This window comes from Zingiber officinale, chromosome 6B (assembly GCF_018446385.1).
Source record: "Zingiber officinale cultivar Zhangliang chromosome 6B, Zo_v1.1, whole genome shotgun sequence".
NCBI classification, from domain to species: Eukaryota; Viridiplantae; Streptophyta; class Magnoliopsida; order Zingiberales; family Zingiberaceae; genus Zingiber; species Zingiber officinale.
This window is the reverse complement of record NC_055996.1, coordinates 13,756,949-13,778,624: the sequence shown is the minus strand read 5'-3', so window position 1 is coordinate 13,778,624 and position 21,676 is coordinate 13,756,949. Positions and strand designations below refer to the sequence as shown.

At 38.4% G+C, this 21,676-nt stretch overlaps 2 protein-coding genes across 2 annotated transcripts; both read right to left on the bottom strand.

Moving 5' to 3' along the window:
- Positions 1–127: 127 nt before the first annotated feature.
- Positions 128–4,587, bottom strand: LOC121992038 (malate dehydrogenase). The gene is made up of 7 exons (XM_042546156.1): positions 4,443–4,587; positions 2,249–2,407; positions 1,994–2,169; positions 1,590–1,867; positions 1,355–1,490; positions 1,167–1,278; positions 128–417 (listed from the first exon to the last, which is right to left on the bottom strand). The coding sequence occupies exons 1-7, from the start codon at positions 4,483–4,485 to the stop codon at positions 323–325; spliced, it is 999 nt and encodes a 332-aa protein (XP_042402090.1). The 5' UTR covers positions 4,486–4,587; the 3' UTR covers positions 128–322.
- Positions 4,588–8,115: 3,528 nt separating this feature from the next.
- Positions 8,116–21,554, bottom strand: LOC121992037 (probable E3 ubiquitin-protein ligase LUL2). The gene is made up of 3 exons (XM_042546155.1): positions 20,794–21,554; positions 9,952–10,450; positions 8,116–8,566 (listed from the first exon to the last, which is right to left on the bottom strand). The coding sequence occupies exons 1-3, from the start codon at positions 21,522–21,524 to the stop codon at positions 8,420–8,422; spliced, it is 1,377 nt and encodes a 458-aa protein (XP_042402089.1). The 5' UTR covers positions 21,525–21,554; the 3' UTR covers positions 8,116–8,419.
- Positions 21,555–21,676: the final 122 nt, after the last annotated feature.

Here is a 21,676-nt window from a genome sequence, read left to right as displayed (position 1 = left end):
GTCAACCATGACGAATGTATTAATGTATTGTCCTCAGAACAGGTGCAGTAGTTGAATCATAATCCCCAGATAATACTGTCACTGCGACTCAAAGAGAAATTAACGCATAAATACGACAGAGAATCAGTAGAGTAAGTAATGTAATCCATAGCTCAGGAAATGAGTTCAAAGTCTTATTCTCACTGAATACGATACGAGAAGCAGATTTAGATGACAAGCGTTGCCCAACACAGCGGCGATGTTACGATGAAATAAGACAAAATTCATTGGGGGCTACCCAACTGAGTGAATTTATTTAAACAAACCCAATCTGGCAGTTAACTTAGGAAAGACACGAATATGCGAGAGCCTTCTCTTCGGTCAACTCCTCTGCAGTTGCATCCAGCTTCTTCCTTGAAAATTCATCTATGGAAAGTCCTGTGAAAATTGCAAGCAGATACATCAATCAAAAGTTACTTCTCAAATTGATTACTTGAAGTAGTTTCGAAACATTATCGTCACTAATTCAATATTAAATTTGCATCTGCTTCTGCTAATTGCATGTTCATCCCTTGTATATATTTGAAGGGTGAAGAGACACTAATTTTCTTCTGTATTTTGACCTTACTAACGTGCCCATGCCCACAGTGAATTGTTCAATTGTAAGTCTAATCAATATGTCATAACTCATAAGGAATTGCTATACATTGGATAATTATAGATTGCGCAAATATTCCTTTAATCTAACCATGAATGACTATTAGATATAACAGAACAATGGTCCACTAAAAAGGCCAAGAACGTAAGATCTCTTTAAGAGAGAAAAATATACTCAAGATATGTAGATCACTTCAGTCTAAGCAGTAAAACATTTATTCTGCAAGCATTTTTCATTGTTATACCTCAACTATTGTAGAAATAGCATCTGTGAAGCTTGTCACCTCTTCAAACAAAAAAGAAAAGGGATGTTTGCAAAAATTTACTATTATTATTTCAAAATGATCGTCTAATAGCAACTGGATGGATAGATCAGAGGGCATGCCAGGAAACAATGTATTGAAGATTGAATTGATAGTAGCTCATGTCATAGGTTATGGAAACCAGCACTAGTACAATGAACTAATTGATCATTCTTTCAATCAGTCTTGGCACATATTTGTATAAATTGTTCTCACAAGGTTACATACCTTGGACAATGGTCCATTCGCCATCTTTGCATGCGACAGGGAAAGAATATATCAAACCGGCTGGTACATTGTATGAACCATCGGAATAGACACCCATAGAAACCCATGTTCCCTGCACAAGAATGGGAAAGATTTGAGACAGTTTAGCACAAGTAGCATGAGTTTTAAATAGAGAACAGAAAAATAACCTCAGGTGTCCCAAGAACCCAATCACGAATGTGATCACAGGCAGAGCTGGCAGCAGATAGAGCACTAGAAAGCTTTCTTGCTTTGATGATTGCAGCACCACGTTGTTGCACTGTTGTGATGAATTCTCCCTTGAGCCTGTGACAACAGGATGTGAATGATAAGCAAGTTTAACTTCAAAAGTGTAGAGTAATCAAACTTAGAAACACAAAAATAAATTGCATATTATTTCCCTACCATTCATCATCAGAAACAAGCTCACGGGCAGATTTTTCTCCACTTGATGTCTTAACAGTTGCATGACTTACATCAGGATACTGAGTAGAAGAATGATTTCCCCAAATGATAACATTCTTAATATCACTAACTTGAACATTTAATCGTTCAGAAATCTGTCCTAGTGCCCTGTTATGATCTAGTCTTGTCAGACAAGTGATATTCTTTGCTGGAATAGATGGAGCAAACTCTTTCAGTATAAGAGCATTAGTGTTTGCAGGATTGGCAACAACAAGCACCTAAAACAGCATCAAGCATTGTTGTCAAATTAGTGGGGAAAAACTACATTAGTTGGATATCAACCTGATGATTTCTAATTGGTCATACAAGAAATGAAATAGGACAAGAGTTGTACTAAATCCAACCTTGCAATTGGGAGCAGCATGTGATTCTAATGCTGAAGCTTGAGACTTATAGATGGAAACATTTTTTGACATCACATCCTTTCTCTCCATTCCTTCTTTCCGCGGGAAACCACCAACCATAACAGCTATGTTGACTCCAGTGCAAGCCTCCACAACATCAGTTGTGGCAACGACACCTAAAATGTTGTTGCTAGAATGTTTAGCAAATGAACTAAGGATATACACAGGAATTGCTGAGAGAACTATTGAAAATACCCTTGAGAAGAGGAAATGCAGCATCAACTAGCTCCATCTTTACTCCATTAAGAGCTTCTGCAGCAGGAGGAATGTCAAGCATGTGCAAGATAACAGGCTGGTCTGAGCCAAGCATCACTCCCCTAGCAATCATAGGCACGAGTGCATATCCAATTTGGCCTGCAAGCACAGAAAATTTATCCTTCTTTGACTTTGAGTTTCAATTGAAATGTTCAAATAAATGAAGGAAAAGACCAGTAGTATTAAAAATAAGAATATCCGATGCCAACATACTAGAAGACAGATCATTCATGTTGGCCATGCAACAAGACCATTTGGATAATTGATAACAAAATCTTCAAAAATATAATTCCAGCTCTGCTACAAGAGCAGGTATAAAAGGTAACTGATTTATTTCTCTGTCTCCATTTGAATGCTCTTGAACTCATTTTAACATTTGCAAGCATTTAATTGGAACAAAATTACCATCAAAAGCTTATTTTTAAAAGAAAGACAAACAACACAGGAAATACAACCAAGTTGATAAGCAGTTATGATTCTTAGAAAATATGAGGAACAAATATGAGTAAGACAGCAAACCATAGTTGAGTGCATTCTTAGCACAAAGTCAAGCAGGAAGTAAATTTTGCAAATGTGGAGAATGCTTTTTGTATTCGAGAAAAAGGAAAATTTTCATGACAGTATCAAAGAATCTAATAACCACATATAAGCTCTAAAACATGTTCATTCAAGCCGATCATAATCTCAGTTTCCAACCAAATTACTTTGTATAGGCCAGATTAGTTTCCAACTAAAGATCAGAATTGAAATTTTATTGAGAAGACAACCTAGAAAGGTCTACTTAGTAAAACAAAAAACTAGAATGCTGACAGCATAACCATGCAATTCTTTTTTGATAAACTTGTGCAACGTAATCGCCATCATCATGTATTAATTCACAGATCTAACTGCACGGCAATGAAAAAAATGCAAGTCATCAGTCTCTTACGGGGGTGATATCCCATCTAAGTCAAAGGATGAAAGGCAGGACACCAAGATTTTTTTCTCATTTTCTCAGTACCAGCTATGCTCACATATAATTGATTGCATGTTGCAATCAGACATTGTACAATCAAACAAGTATTTCAAAAATGGGAGCAGCTGTATCAAGTGCAACTGACAATAAAAGATTGAAGAAAAACCAGAACATGAAAGCTATCACTCAATTGGGACTGGTCTCGCAACCAACAAATTCACAAATCCTAAGAGTTCAGCTTTCTCATGCCAAAATGGAGAGGCCTAAGGATAAATCTAATCTAACCTAGAGAGGATACAGAAGTTGTAGGAAGTGGAGATGGAATTGGTCACTCTAGAAATGACTTATTAATTGAAGAGTAGCATAGCAAAGCTAGAAGATCTCACCCAGCAGGAGGATTTCAGATTGATGCTATAACAACGCATTCTTCCACATTGAAAGCGGAAGTTGAATCACAAGGTGCAAAACAGAACTATCGAAAGCAATTCAACCAAATCTCACTCCTAAGGAAAAACTACCAGTTCCTCAAGTTACAAAAAAAAAAAAAAAAAACCTCCTTTACTATATCCTCCTTCACCCCTACTAATCTATCTTAGACAAAGATTGGATCTGGAGTCAGAACTCAAAAGGACAGGAAGGGAACTAGGGCCCTAAGAGGCTCCCCAACTCGATCTAATTGAGATTACCTTCTACGAAATGTCCCTGGACAGACAGAAAGAATTGAACGGTACCTCAAAATTGACCGAGATATTAGAATAGCCTGTAACAAATCAATAAAAATATAGAGGAAGATCGATCAAATCAGATTCACAGACAGAGAATCAGAAATCCATCTAACACCCCGATCTACCACATAAAAACTATCAAGAAACCTAATTCGTCGCATTCACAAGATCACCAAAGAAAACAAAAACAAGAAATAAGGTCAAAACCCCCTATGCTCACGGATGAGAGATCGGGAACCTATCAAACAAGGAATCTGATACTTATGATAAAAAAAAAAAAAAAAAAGATCAATTAACTAAATCCTATGCGTGAAATAAGACCTTGATTCGCTTCATTACGAAAATCATAAAAGCGCGGAAACAAAGATCAAAGACGCACAGGGTATCCCCGACATCGAAAACGTAGCAAACATGAAGATCCACCAACAACACAATCTGGAATAGAGTTCGATACCTGCAGCGCCGGTGACGAGAACTCGAACAGGATCCTTGGCCATTGAGAGGGCGGCGAGAGGAGGCGAACAACAGAGCAGAAGGCGAGCAGGCGACTTTGTGTTTGTGGGCGAGAAAGGATGAGCCCTTCAGTGACTGTCCGTGAGCGACTTAAATAGAAGATCAATTAGGTATTGGATGATGCCGTCGACGCGATCTGACCGTCCATCTGGTGCCATATCTAATAGTTCGATTTTTCTTTGTTTTATAAATAAAATAAAACAATTGATAAGTTATTTTTTCTTTATTTTAACTCAATTTAATTTAATTTATTCAATTGGGTCGTAAGTAGAAGATAATTATATTCTTTCTTAAAATTCATAATTTATAATTGATTGCCAAATGAGGAGGAGTTTTTTTTAAGTACCGTTAAAATTTAATTTCTACTCTATTAGTAAAATTATCACCAATTAACTAATCAAATAAGCATCCGTGAGAGAAATTTATCCGGTTTAGTATTTCAAGTTGTGGATGTCCACTCTTAGAATTATTATTATTCATGATTTGCAAAAGATAACTTTTCTAAAAGAGCTTCAGCTAGAAGAGATTCTTTAGTTTTAGTGTGTGTGGCATGATTGCATTGGTTTGTCGGTACAAAATTAATTCATATTTTTTTTTGAAAAGGTATTTTATTTATGGATTTTTAGTTATTTGGTATTTTTATAATCATCCTTATTTCATTAAAAAAATATAAAATCAAATAAAATGACACCGTAGAATAAAGTTGATTGATCTTCGTAATTTGTATTTGCTAAAATTTTGTTTTCAACCCAAGGAAAGAAGGATAAGAAATTCAGTTATTTCTCCTCAACGCTATTTAACCTATAAGAGTAATCGTAAACCTAAACTTATAAACTCAATTTTATCGTGGGACCTACTATGTTACAGTACTATCACATCAAAAGTAAAAACTCTACAATTTTTATAAACCTCTTCCTACAATCATAAACTCAACAAACAATTTTATATTTGACTCACCACATCATTATCTATATTTTTTATTTACTATCTTATTTACTATTTATTTATATATTATCATAAATATATATTTATAATATACATGTTAATTAATTTATTAATAATATATATTAGTTTTATTTAATAGTTTTAAATAAATTATTAATTTAATAATTAATATATAATAATTAACTATATTTTTTGTTCACTAAATTTATTTACGGACAAAATAATTTCATAAAAATATTATTGAAAATTTAATAATTTACAACATTAACAAATAAATCATTACAATGAGATCATAAAATAAAACATAGTACATAATTAAAATAGAATTAAAATACAAACGAACTATAAAGTACAACATAAATAAAAAAAATTACAAATCAACGAACTATAAAGTACAACATAAATTTAAAAAAATATAAACGTCCACAAACTACAAAGACCAACATAAATTAAAAAACATAAATGTCTACAAATGACAAATCTATTGTAGGTCACGTCTCTTTGTAATTTCTTCAACTATTTTCATATGCCAATGAAGTTGTGTCTATGTCATTCCACTCGTATCTTTCATAATCATATTATAATCCTTTTGCTTTAGCTCGAGTTCCTTAAGTGCCAATTTTTCTTTTTGATATTGTTGCATTTGTTCCCATTTCACGTTGAAGTCTTCGTCTTCTGTAACTTTAGTTTTATTCTTTCTTTTCGCCTTCTGTTGCCCTATTGGATGTGAGCGAATTTCAGAGTCACCATCAGTATCCGGATTGGTTGAAGAAGTATGTGCTCCTGATTCGGAAGCCCTCGCCTTCTTGTCAGCATGACGACCAAGAGATTGGGGAGCCCATTTCTCGTACTCTGTTATAATCTTCCATACGTGTTCATACTTGAAAGCTTTATTCTTGTGTACATTTTTTCACATATCATGTGTAGCGGCTAAAACATCAGCGTCACTTTCACCACTAGCCCGATTGTTGAAGAAATTATTGTACCATCCTGAGAACTTACCAATATCAGGCATAACTCGATAGTAATGTGACTTTATCGATGTTCATTCTCTTGCTGTCGTACCCGTAGGCCGATTATCATTATAGTATGTGGAGGTACGTTGCCAAAAATGCTTATTCTTTTATATGCATTACCAACTTTTGGGTCATTGGTAATAGTTCCCCAAGCTCTTGCAAGACACTTCTCCTCGGCGGTTGACCACATCACCTTAGCTCTATTACGAGAGGCATTCATTTCTTTGTCATCCTCCTCATCATCCTCGATGTTAATATTTTCTATCCCAGGTGTCGTCGAATGTGGTGGAAATTGAGAGCGTAGCATTGAAATTGGTGTTGGGAGCTCTCTATCAGATCCAGATCCTCCTAGACTCACCCGTCGAGATTCATTCAACGGCATGCTTGATGGAGATGGAGTAGTAAACACTTGAGAAGGAGGTTGCATCATAAACTGGCCACCTATTAAAGCATAATCAGATGGAAACATGAAAAACGGAGCATGAGGAACAAAATTCGAACCAGTGAGAGTATTTTGTGAAAATTGAGTTGCATAAGCAAATTGCGATGGATGAAGATTGAGAAGAGAATGCGATTGAGAATTTTGAGAGCTTGAATTTCCCTCTGTATTTGGAGAACCAAATAAATTGTTGAATGAACTACTGAATCTTTCACCCATTTGGAATAAGAAGATAGAAATATCGTGGTAAAGAAATTATGGAAAAAGTTTTAGATAGTGAGTAGAGAAATAAAAAATACTTCTCTATTTATAAGTAAAAAAAAGTTATTATTAAAATAAAAAAAATATTAAATAGTCGTTTTTTTTACCGTTGTCAAAAAAATAAACGTTGCCAAATAACGTTCATTTTGCAAAAAAAATTAAACATTTGCTTGACAACTAGCATGGGACCCATGTGTATTAAATATTTTATTCTTAAAAGCACCATGAAACCAGCATCCAAAATTGGATGTTGGCTTCTTTAGTTCTCAGCTTTTTAAAGTGGTGCAATGCAATTGGGTTTACAAAATCCAACTTCTTGGATTTTGTAAATCCACCATTGCAGACACCCTAAGACTCATTCAATTTGTCAGTATTTTTTTTCAATCCGCTAAGATTAATTATCTGTTGAATATCTAACCATGACACCATTACCACATGACTAGTCTTCCTAGATCTTGATAGTAAAAGGCAAATACATTTACCCATAATACCTCCATCAACCCATCCTAGGACCAACACAGAGGAGGTAAATCACGAACGACTATTAGCCTTTGAAATAGTGACTAGCACATAAAAGAGACATTTACCTCGACTTTATCAAAAATTTGAATTCCAAACTTCATGTGCTAACCACTAGATCATTTCGAGAGGGCTAGTCTCCCTAGATCTTATATAATATCTTGCTAGATATCTTAATGGAAATGAAACTTACAAAACAGGACACGTACACGAATTTAAATCATCTATTAAAAACCATCTGCGTTACATGAATTTAAATCATCTATTAAAAATTATCTGTGCTCCTCGATTTATCTTGACGATCGATAAAAAATTCCTACAGTCATTTTCACAATTAGTCATGAATTATCAAAATAAAAACTAGCAGGCCTACAAGTGCGATATGAAAATGATAACTCTTCCCGCATAACCATGACCCCTACCTGTACATCACAAGTGATAAATATTTGGCTTTATGATCGAAAATGGTGGAGGCACTGCACCTCAGTCCAGTCTCATCCACCATTAGGAACAAACAGAGACAATAATTGTCTTCTCTTTTCGTGTTTGCATGCATGAATTTCAACCCAACTAAACATCAGAAAAGAAACAACATTAAAATGGGATGAAAGATACATCTTTATAATATCCGGAACAGGGTCCCTCGTTCGAGCTGCAGATTGAAAGAATATACATCTGAAATGGCTCCCTAGGCATGCAATGCCTCAAAGAAGTTGATGGCCAGTTCGTGAACACCCTCTAGTAAACGCCCTGTGATTCCAGCTGCTGTTGCTGCTCGGCGCTGTTATTGATCTTGATCTCTAGCAGCCGCTCCACTGGCTGCCTGCAGATCGGGCAACGATTGGTTTGGAACCTAAGAATCTTTGCACATTCACTGCACATGCACTGCAACAAAGCCATGAACAACAAACATTTTGTTAAGCTTCAGGATTAGGGTTTTGTTTGATAGACGGCAACCGAATTAATGTATCGATTGGATGAAATCAGACCAGCCAGTACAACCAGCTAACCTCGGAACCAAAGGCCAATAATAAATTGCAGGATTCTGGAACATGCATCAACATAGGAAAAAAAGCTGCTTTGGTGGTTCTCACGAAAGTATTTTACACAAAACAAAGAGAATTCTGTGGATCATGTTGATCAAATTTATGATATGAGCAAGCAAGAAAGTATTTTACACAAAAAGCTGCTTTTTTTCAATAAACTAAGCAATATCATGATGTGAGTAAATTTACCCTCCATTCAAAGGACTACAGATTGGGCCATGTTGATCAAATCCTTTCTACAATAGCAGTACTGTTGATCAAGTGGTCGTGATACAACCACACTAGCACTACTGTAGGGAGCAGGTCAGGAAACCAAAATGTAAAGACATGGCGGACTCAGACTTGGGCTTGAAATGGTTACAAGGCAGCCCTATTACATGTTCATGTAAAATTGGACTACGGACACTAACTGACCAAGCAGGGAGCCCCACCAATACAGTCCATTTTGATCCGAGTTTTCTTATCGGAGGTATTGGAGCAACTGTTAGGGCTGAGCTGAGTTTTGATACATAGAGCAACATGGTTTAGGTCAGTAGTGTTTTTAAGAACTCGCTGCAGGTGAAGCAGTAATGCTGCAAGTTCCAAGTTTTCCAGTAGGTGAGATCAAAATCTAATTCAGCCTCTCTCTCCTGACCTAACAGGATGGACTTGGTTTTGGCATCTGGATTAACTGTTGAATCAACACTGCAGGTTAATAGTTGAGATCGGTTTGGTTGAAAAGGCATATGGTGTTTTCAACTTGACTCATTTTAACACGCTGGAGTACCGTGTCTTATTCTATTAATTGAACTCTATGAAAGGCTACATTACTACTACCAAATCTTTTAAGTCGATTTAGACTATTAACTAGGGTTTGCAATGATATGAAATGGGCCCAATATAATAGTGCTTTTTATTTTGTTTTATGTTTTTCTTGTAAATATCATACATTCTGACATTCATCTCAGTCTTTTCATTTCTATTACACTAACTTTTACGTGTGTGGTTCTCTAATTGCTCAACATTTTGGTGGTGAGATCTACAATTAGGATAAATTAAAGAAAATAGCATCAATTAATTACAAGTAAACTCAGAATTTGGAATAGTTTGAAACTAATCCTATCATCAAGAAGAAGATTAAACAAAACATTCAAAATTGAGAGTTACCTTAAATCATTTTCATGTTTATTTTTCAGAAAATTGTAAAGAAGAATGGATAAATATAAGAAATGAGATATTGCTTACCATGTGTCTGCAAGGGAGAACAGTGGTATCACGTGGCTCAGAAAGACAAATCACACATTCTTTTCCTGGATCATTGCCGTCAACATCATTCTCAACCGAGTTCCCTATGCCATAAATCTCCTGCAGCTCGTATCTGGTCTGATTCACCCAAAGTATCTGCTTGGCCACACGAACATGATACTCACCATTCTCTTTCTTCTCAAAGAAAGCCTGAGTGATCTGTGAGTTAGGAGTTTCTAGCTGCTGGTCCTCACCAACTGGCTCTTGATTGTTGAATGGACAAGCTTCTGCTTTTACTGCCAGCGGATAAATGTCTAGTTCTCCACCCTTCATCAACTCAGCCTCATTGAACATTGAGAAATTGATTCCTGTCCCACACGGTTGCCTGAACTTCTGACCCAAACCTTCCTTGAAAGATACGGTTACCGGTTGAAGGAAATCCTTTGTCGGAGTCAGGTTACATTCTGTACCTTCTTTTGCAAAGAAGACCACAGTGATGCTGTTTGAAGAATGCAAAAAAACATCAGATTCAGTTAGATGTAGTAACATAGAAACTTTCAACTGAAACCAAACAACAGGATATGCATTTTGTGGGTAGAGTGTAGAACCAAGAGACCATGCATAATGAAGCATCACTAAGATCACTATAAGTGTGCATCCAATTCCGAATAGCTGGCTGGGGTTGGCAGGGACAGATTCATATTCTGATAGAGGAATAGCAAATTATGCATGTCTCAGCAGGATCCATCGGTTAGAGTTCGGTCTCAAGAAATTGTGTTTGGTTCCAAATAAAACAAACCAGATATCTAGTTGCTATTTAACATTGAGGCCAAGTGAAAAATCAAGCCAATTTGAATTTTGAGAGCCATAGGTCGTCTTGACAAGTTCTAATTGAATTCCAAGCAACTATGAACAATTTCAAGAAATCTCACACAATCTTTTACTGATTTATGCCCGATTCTAATTGTTTTGGCATTTTTCAATCTATTAAGAAATTGCATCTATGATCATTGTAAATCCTAGACAATTTCATATGTGATAATCTCCATCTATTATCAAGTAATTGAATAATTTACATACACAGAAATTCTGAGTCCCCATTCCTAAATAACTCCAAGAAAGATAATCAATGAATCAGAAATTCACATGATTGAAGAAGGCAACAAAAAATTGCACAAATCATCAAACACGCACTGCATCCAATGAAACAAATACAAACATGAGCACCATTGGCAAAAATTAAATAACTCCAATTCCAATTCCAATTCCAAGTAAAAAGCTTCTGAGAAAAAGGTTGTCCACTTACATTATATGAAATCATAACAAGAATCAATTTAGCAAATTTGTAAATCCGTGAATCACATCTAATCGTGTGCTTTAAGATTTAGGTTAAAAAACAAATGTACATTAGCTTTCAACAATCCTCTCCAAAAACTGTCTTAGAATATAGAATATAATGTAATATCCGTCAAGGCATAATATGCTTTATGTTAAATAGGTTAATATTAATATAATATTTCACTATAATAATAATACCAATTTATAATAAATACTATCATGTTATTATTAATGAACAATATCAAATTACATAATAATTAATATATTAAACAAAATGTAATATCTATTAAGAGCATAATATGATCAACATTATACAGTGTTACTACTATAATTTTTTACTACAATACTAATACAAGTTTATGTAAATACTATGATATTATTAATGAATAATACAAAATCAAATAATAATCAACAGTATTACTAATTGAATTATAAAATTAACAAGTATTAAATACAATCAAAGTATTAGTACTGCTAATTAATGAAATATTTACTTATCTATTTAATAATTACCTTGAAAAACCTAAGAATTTGGATTAACCTAGATTTCTATTAAATTTTTAAACCTATGTCAACATCACCCCGTCTTTAACTAACGTTCATAGCTTATTATTGGCATCAAGTAGAAAGGTTGTAGTAAACCATATGTCAACTTTCTCTGTTGACTACAAGCATCAACCTTCATATAGCCTCTAAGGCAGCATACTCTGAACCCTTGATCAAATAGGACAACATAGAATCTCCTCGTTCACTTTGCTTAAAGTCGAAGTTAATAAGGGAGATGGAAAGATGAAGTTGCCTCCAACTCACCCTTGTTGTCTGACTCCTTTCATCAAGGAGAAGAAGTTGAGGACAAAAATCTAGCATATATAATAAATGAGATATACAGCAAATCTATGTTTTATGGATTCAAATATGAGTATCTAACATGAGTATGTGATCCATCTGCGAACGTCGACGGGTAAATCACCGGTTAGTTGGCTTTGTTGTCAACTTAATCGTCAATCGCTAAATGACGAGGCCTAGACGAAGGCAAACAAGAAGAAAAGGGTTAGAATGACAGTCAAGCTTCCCCAACGTAGCCGCTCGGACATTCAAGTCAAAGAACGAAGAAGAGCAATATTAGAGTTTTGATGTGTATGTGTACATGTGTACCTTGGATGCCGGAAAAGACTACCTTTTATTTGGAAACGACATTTATTTTCCTTCCATTCCGATTTTCATGCTATCATTATTTAATTCTTTAAATAATTTATTCATCCCGTTGTCTTTTTACCAAAATAATCCCACGATGATTATCCTTTTCTTGAATTAATCTAAGATTTGCGCAATGATTATCCTTTTCCTGAATTAATCTAAAGATTTGTGCAATGATTATCCTTTTCATGAAATAATCCTGAATTCCAAGTCGAGTTGCCAAGGAGACGGGATGTCGAGTAGTAAAGAGGCCAAGGAGTCGGGACGTTGAGGAGTCAGGGTGCCTGAGAAGCCGTGGTGCGCCCAAGAGGTCGGGTTGCTAAGGAGTCAGGGTCGACTCAATTTCCCCTTTGTTGGAACCATCTCAACAGGGTCACCAATTTTCTCTTATCCACATAGCGCCCACTAATTATCCTCTAAATTACAAGTCTTCCTTTCAAGTCTAGTCGAAGAAGTCGAGAATCCAACTGACTAGACTGTGAAGAAATCGAGAGTCCAACTGACTAGACTGTTGTGCGATCGAAATAATTCCAATTGCCTGGACTACTTAAGTCACGTTGCAGATTCCTTGTGTATTTTTGAAGAGAGCTTACGCCTTAAATGTCAGCACGGCTAGGTCACTATGTATTTAAATGCATTATTCGCTTCAGTTCTCGAGAATGCACCCGTGTGTCTCCAGGTTTACATCACATTAATGTGATTGGACCTGCAACAAAGAAGACTAAGTAACTTTTACCAGGTAATGAATACTTGGATTTGATTTATTCCATGCGCTTAATTCTACAATTGAAAATTTGTCCAACTCATGTAACAGCAAAGATCCAATGGTCTCTATTAAGCGAGTCGGGCTATATAAGATCAAATAAGAATGTCCCTACATACAATAACTGATTTTGCATTCGTCGTCCTTCGTCTTCTTCGTTTTCTGTCTCTGAACTCTGCTTCCTACTCAATAAGTTTTAGTTTGTCTCTGTGATTTTTCTTTTCGCCCATCTTCGGTAGTCTAGAAGCGCACTCCATGGCCAAGGAATCTTCTTTTGTTCTTTGGTATAGATCCACCACTTCAAGCTTTACCGATGTATCCTTTCGATTAAGGACTACCTATGGGATTCCGACCGATCATCTGTTAGGGCTTCCGAATGGTAACAATCGGTCAGATCGTCCTCCTCCGGGTTTTGTGACCTTCTGAAGTCACATGTTGAGTGGTCTGCGTTTCACTATCCCAATTTTCTTTATCAAAGTATCACAATATTTTCGTATCCCATTATCACCCAATGCCTTCCACATCTTATCTAGGGTGGTGATCCTTTTCCGTTCCTCACATCTTCCATTTCTTCTTTTACCCGAAGAAGATGGAAGATAGAGTCTTCTTCTTTTTCTCCCGAGCCGTTATTAACTTGATCAAGGAGCTCCCTTCATCACACAAGGGGTGCACAAACCCCTGGGTCTCATATCTTGGCTAACTCGATGGCAGCAAGAACTGTCCCTACCTCCCGCTTTGAAGGACTACCACTTGGAGCGAGGCTACTTCAATGTGTCCCAGAAGCTATTGGGCTTGCAATTTAGCAACAATGTCCTAATCGAGGAAGGAATGATTCAGGTTGAGCTCTAAACCAACTCCCCTCAATGCTTCATTTGGTAAGACTTCTCATCATCATGAGTTTTGATATCTAACTAAAGTCATTATTTTTTTTTTTGCGGCTAACACGACAATGAGGGCATCACTGAATAAAGTGATGAAACTTACTGCGGCCTAGCTGGAGGGGCACAGGGCAATCATTGTTGATCTCACCGAGGTAGCACCCAAGGAAAGAGCACCTCCGACTCCGGCTACAGCTCCAACGGATGTGATTTCCCAATCGGTGGCGAGAGCACCAAGCCCGACGAGGAGTCAAGGAGGTCTCCAGTTCATCGATCTAGTGCATCGAGACCGACTTCATCTACGGAGTCAAAGGCTCACCCATAGAATTTCAAGGAAGAGGCGTCGCCCGTCTAGACCCTTAGCTGGCCATTCAACTCCATCCGCCCCCACACGAGTCCCAATTGAATCCCCAGGTCCATTCATCCGTTAGCCAATTCAATCATCAAGCACGCCAATCGAGTTGGACAATCGTCTGATCAATCTTCCCTTAGTGCACATCCTACCATCTCCTAGGATCGCAACTTTTATGCCCCTATAGAGTCAGGAGATTCTTGTATGGGGGTGGATCATTCGCGCATTCCCATGGATCCAGGTTTTGCAGATCGTCAGGGGGATTTGTCGGCTGAAGAGGGCATCCTAGTCGCCGTGGAGCTATCCCAAGAGCTAGTTCAAGAAGAGCATAGGCTAAACCTCACCATTATGGTCCAGCAGCCATCAGTTGGAGGGACGCCGAAGAAGCGGCTAAGGACATGCCCATCCGAGTTTTAGCAAAGGAACTTTTGCTAAATACGGCTAAGCATATGTCCTAAATAATGGTATTCGATAAGTGATACCCTAAGATCTGGTAGGTCAAGCGAGAGTTGTAGGTCCGCATAGTTGAACTGGAAACCAGTTAACCACGGCCGCTTCTTAGGAAGTTCTAATCGTGGCTTAGGAGGAGATGGCCTTCGCACAGTCGAAGATCGACGGCCTGAAGCGACAACTGACCCTACTTCTGATAAGGTGACGATCATCCGACTAAAGAGGGAAATATCGGAGGCAACGACGGAAAGGATTAGTGCAGCACATAAGGTAAGTCAACTGCAAGTGGAGATAGACATAATGACAAACATCAAATAAAATTAGAGGCTGCAATACTAAGGCGATGGTCGTCCAGGCTAATTTGGAGGCCAACCAGAAGGATCTCGGTATCCTGAAAGTGGAACTTGGAGCCACTTGAGAGGAGACCAAGTCGGCCAAGCCCTGACAGAAGCTCAATGATGTGAGTTGGAGACAGCCAGGAGGTCTCCCTAACGAAACTACAAGCCTTCGTGTCGTGCTATGCCATGCTGAAGCTGGAAGCCCAGAAGGACCCGGTGTCTAAGCTTAAGGAGCATCACGCAGGAGAGGACGAGCGTTGAACCACCGAAAAGAAAGAATTCCAGCGATTATAGGAGTTCTATAATATGGTCAACACCCTTTTTGTATCAATAGTGCAGTATGAAATTGATGGCACCCTCAAGCAGCTGGTGGAGAATGGAAAGCTTCCTGCCGACTTCCCCTCCCAGACATCGAGTTGCTGAAAATCAATGAGAGCATCCCTAATGAAGATACCATGGATTTTTTTAGATGTATTGATTGAGAACTTATCCTTTGTAACAGTTTTTCTTTTGAACATGATGAAAGATTGAAAAATTTGTTCCTCACCATTACCATAGTAGGGGCGAGGACATTTTGTCTACTCAACCTTTGTGCAAAGGGGAGTGTGCGGATCTCGACCCTGACTTTGTCCAAGTCAGGAGAGTTTGAGCCTCGAAAAGTAAAAGGCGATATGATACTCGCTTAACCCTTGTACAAAGAGAAGTCTGTTACCGCAGCCTAGAGGATCTCGACCTCGACTATATCTGAGTCGAAGCAATTTGGGCACTTAAAGTCCAAGGCAATACAATACTCGCTCGACCCTTATGCAAAGGGAAGTCCGCTACCACGGCCTGGAAGTTCTCAACCCCAACTATGTCCAAGTCGAGGGAGTTAGGGCCTAAAAGGACAAGGTGATACGGTACTCACTCATATCCACTCAACTTGGTGGTCCACTTGATCAGCCTCCCAGAGGCTTGAGGATTCATTAGCACCGGGCCCAAAGTACTATTGGTGAGGACTGTGATCAGGCGAGCGAGAAAATATGGCCTAGTCGGTGGGCAGTAGGGGTGTCAATTCGGGTGGGTCGAGTCGGGTTGGGTCGGGTTGAGTTTTTTTTTTTTTTTAACCCAACCCGAACCCGAGTTCAACCCAAAACACCTCAACCCGAACCCGACCAACCCGAACCCGACCCATATAACCCGAAAATCCGATTCAAAATGATTTTTTTGGGTTATTTTCCCTATAATTCTTCACTTTTATCTCAATACTCCATCATTATCATACAAACATGATATTAATATACATAAAAACATCTAAATTTTTAAAATAAAATTTGATTTAACCCCAAAAAAACTCACAAAACCCTATATTTAAGTCAACCCGGGTCAACCCGAGTCAACCCGAACCCGAACCCGACCCGACCCAACCCGAAACTTTTTTACTCTCCAACCCTCCAACCCGAACCCGAAAATTCCCAACCCGAACCTGATTTTTTTCGGGTCGACTCGGGTTGGGTCGTCGGGTCGGGTTCATTTTTGACACCCCTAGTGGGCAGCGAGGGCTAACCTGAGAGCTAATTTCTCTAAATTAGTGTATCTATTTTCGGCATCTTTCAACAAGTGGCCTAGAAAATAGATGGGGTATTGTATAACATATTCCTATCGGCGTAGGACTATGGCGACTGTTCCTTCGGAAGCTAATAGGTATACCCATAGTATTTCTCCCACCACCGGTTTGGAGAGTAAAGGTAGTCGAGATAAATACTCTTTCAATTTGACGAAAGCTTTATTGCATTTTACGTCCCACTCGAACCTAGAAGTTTGCCTCAATACCTTAAAAAAGGGTAAACTACGATCAACTGAGCGGGAGATGAATAACGAAACTGTTATAATATGCCCAACCAATCGCTGTGCCTTCCTGAGGTTGTGAAGGGAGGCATGTTCTCAAGCGTCTAGATTTTCTCGAAGTTTGCCTCAATTTCTCACTTGGTCACTATGTATCCAAGAAATTTACAGCTTTTGACTCGAAACAAACATGTATTGGGGTTAAGTTTAAGCCCCTAAGCGTACGACATGTTTCCTCGATATTTGAGATCAAGATCCAATTTGGACAAACTTGATTAAAATGTCGTTAACATACACCTAGATATTTCTTCCGATTTAATGCTTAAAGACTTGATCCATGAGTCGATAGATTGCCCCTACATTCTTCAAACCAAACGACATGGCAGTACAATAAAAGATTCCATTAGTGGTTATGAAACTGACCTTTTCTTGATCTTCAAACACAAAGAGAATCTGATGATAACCTTGATATGCATACAACATACATATGAATTCACAACCGGAATAAAATCTACCATGCGAGGCAAAGGGTAGCAATTTTTTGGACAAGTTTATTGAGATCCGAAAATTGATACAGATTCTCCATTTGCCCCCCGGTTTGGACACCAACACCGCATTAGCAAGCTAAGTAGGGAATTCCCAATTAAATTGTTGCAAATATTCTTTCAGGGGTTCTTTGAATTTCTGCCCGAGGGTGAACAAATCATGCAGCGTTTTTTTGGTAGTCGAGTTACAAAGTGTTGCATGAAGACAGCTTTAAACTCCTCAAAAGTTTTAATAGAAGAAGCACGGAGTTGACTAAACCATCTCTGTGTTGAGCCCGAAAGCGTGATCAAGAAAACTCGACACTTGACGTCATTCATATATTGATGTAATAAAGAAGCATTCTCAAATTTGCAAATGTGATCTTCAGGATCTGTAGTACCATTATATTTCTCGATCTACAACACCTGAAAGTGTCTTGACAACTCATCTGGGAGGATGTCCCTTGAAAATGAGGGCCTCGAAGAGCTTTCGTTCCATGGTCTTTTTCCCTTAGAAAATCTCTTTGAGGGGTTTCACCAAAATGTTCTCTCGCGATGGACTTACCGATTGCTATGGGAGAAGCAATCTACAACGTTCCCGTAGGCCAAGGTACATTTTGGTGTGTCGATGTTGCTTCAACCGACGGGGTGGAGGTTCGGTTAAGGAATTGAGCATTGGTAGAGGATGCAAGGATTGCCCCGTTAATACTGCTTGCACCATCACCGCTACCAATTTGTCGAAATCCTATGTTGTCATGGCGATGACGTTAGGTCTTCTGGCATCATGCATCGTAATGTCCCAGTTTAGGTCTTTAACTTAATTTTCCCATCGACAGCGCCAATTTGATCCTGCCCACAAACGTCGACGAGTGAATCACCGGTGAGTTGGCTTTGTTGCCAACTTAATCATCAATTGCTAAATGACAAAGAGGATGATGATGCGGTTCTACGAGCCTGGATGAAGGCAAACAAGAAGAAAATGGTTAGAATGACAGCCAAGGTTTCCCGACTCAGCCACTCTGGCACTCAAGTTAGATAATGAAGAAGAAAAAGAGCAAAATTAAGGTTTTGATGTGTATGTGTGCATGTACCTTGGATGCTGGAAAGGGTATTTTTCCTCCCATTCCGATTTCCATGTTATTATTATTTAATTTCTTAAATAATCCAAGACTTATTCATATCATTGCCTTTTTCCCGAAATAATCCAAGATTTATGCAATGATTATCCTTTTCCTGAATTAATCTGAGATTTACATAATAATTATCCTTTTCCTGAAATAGTCATGAATTCTGAGTTGAGTTGCCAAGGAGACGAGATGCTGAGGAGTCATGAGGCCAAGAATCAGGGCATTGAGGAGTCGAGGGTGCCTGAGAAGTCGGGGTGCACCCAAGAAATCGGAGTGCTAAGAAGCCAGGGGTTGACTCGGTTTCCCCTTTGCTAGAACCATCTCAGCACGGTCACCAATCTTCTCTTATCAACATAGCGCCCACTAATTATCCTCTGGATCAATCTGGCTCTGAGTACTTTCCAAAAATCATTTCCAACTAATCAATCAAATGTTTGTCGAGTGTCCACTCTAAGTGTTAGTGTTGAACAGGTTGGTGTACATGGGGATAGATCAAGTGTCCAAGTATCAAAATAACAAATGACTTGAAGGGCTCAATTTGTACACTAGGCTTAAATCCAATAACTCAAACTATAGTCAAATAATCATTTTGATAACTAAGGTAAACAGGTCCATGTTTGCTTGTATGGTTTTTAATGTTCCAGATTCTTAACATAACTTTTCACGATCAATATAAATTAGCACTTAAGCCTCTACAGATAAAGTACATTAAGTTATTAAATGAATTTAAATGAGACATAAAAATTTAAAATCCATAGCCAACTCTATAAGAGAACCACAAGGCATCCACCTGTTTTGGATGAAATAATAGAATCATCAAAATAGAGTTAAAACAAGCTCCCTTACAAATTGTAACAACTATAAACCTAGAAAACTGAAAGAAACAACTTAAAACGGATTATCTTTCAGCCACTCTTAACGGCTTTTATTGTTAAATGTTTGACTATTTCAATTCCACATTTCCCCAACTAATCATGGCCTCATCTTCCTCGGACTCGGACAGAAGTCATATCAACCATGTAGATTAATATGAGGTCACAATATTCTCTGTCATGGGAACGCAATAGGGCAATAAGACAACACATCCACCACTAATCAGTACACCATAAAATCTACGATCAAAACCTAGAATTGAAGAATTTTTATATATGAATCAAATAAATATGTGTGTAACTAAATACAAAGGCATCACGTCAAAAACTAGCGCGGTCTATGATAAATGTTTTATGGAGGAAAACATAAAAAACTTTGCCACAATGGAACAAAACTTTCTTAACATTAAACATTACTTGACATAAAACCACCATTCTATAATTGATTTTGACTAGATAATATCAAATAATGTTTCCTACGTTTAGTGGAAATTGTGAAAATACTAAAAGTAATAAAGAGCAAAAAAACATTGAGACAATATTTTCTAATGTATACATTTTCCTACGTCACTGAGTTGTAAGCATTCCTTGTTTGCTTGGACATGGAAAATAACTAGCAATGACTTTTAGAATGGCATACTGTATGATAATCATCCAAAAACATGTCCATGTTGCACTTAAACACATAAATATCCATTACAAAAAATAGTAGTTCATTAATCTATAAATGTATACGAGCTTCAATGTTTCTTAGACCAGTTCATATTTGATATGATAGCAACTTTGGCATAAAAAGATTACTGCTGCAGAGAGACAGTTTGTCGAAATAGTGCGGAGTTGGAACTCATATTGGAGAATTCAAGATGAACAAACACAAGTCAGAGCAAGAAAACGATTAACGAGCATTTATTATGATTATCAGTTATCTAGCAGCACCTGACAAATAAAATGAACTTACGCTAAGAAATTTTCTTTGTCCAACGACCTCCGCAGAAAAGAGTTTACTTTGAACTAGTCAATCTATCATGTGAGACGTAGAAATAAGAATAATAAAAGGAGAACAAGAAGTCAGAGCAAAGTGGAAATTTTTGAATCACATGAGGAAGACAGAAGCAGAAATAAATGCATATATATGTTCTAGAAAGAAATCCTCTTATAAATGGGCAAGAAAAGGATCACCTGCCAGCTACGGTGGCGTCGAAGGAAAATGCAACAAGGAAACAATCAGGATTCTGCTCATCGGGCTCAACTTTGATGGTCTCTTTATTGACATTAACATCGTTCCTGATGGTAACGGCCTTCTGATGTTCAACATAAGGAGGAGGAAGGGGAGGAGGACCACAGGGCGCCGGATACCTCCCGCCACCCACCCACCCCAGATGGTGGGGTGGGTGCTCCCCGTGAGGCCCAACGACTCCGCGGTGGTGGTGATCGAACGGCGCAGGGAGAGGCACCGGCGTCGCCATCGGCGGAGGCGGGTAGTACCCGTACTGGTAGTACTGCGGCGGGTTCGGATTAGGGTACTGCGGCGGGTAAGGAGTCGCGGCGGCGAACACGTAGCGATTAGCAGTCACCTCCATCGGCTGCTGCTGCTGTGTCGGCGGCGGAGGCTGGGGCGGAGAAGGGGCGGGGCCGAAGGGAGTCTGGTGGTGATGGTGATGGTGGTGAGGACCCGAGGCCCTCCTCCGACCGCCGCCGACGCCATTACCGCTGCTCCCGGCGTTCCCCATACGCTGTACGACCGGAATCCGGCGGAGAAATCTGGAGGACTCGCCGGGATCCAACAGAGGCGTCTCCCGACGACACCAAGACGAGATCTTGGGAACAATTTGGACGGCAATTTGGGGATTTCTTGTGGGGGAAGAAAAGCGAGGACGAGAACCTCCTCTTTTGGGGAGGGGGCACAACATAATGGAAGGCAGCGTACAACTCCACCAAAACGAGAAACCTTTTCTCACAAAGATCCATCATTTATACTAATTCACATAAAAGTCCTATCTTTAGGTTTTAAAACTCTTATTGGGTAAAAATTAAAAAGCGCACCTTTTTTTTTTATTAATTA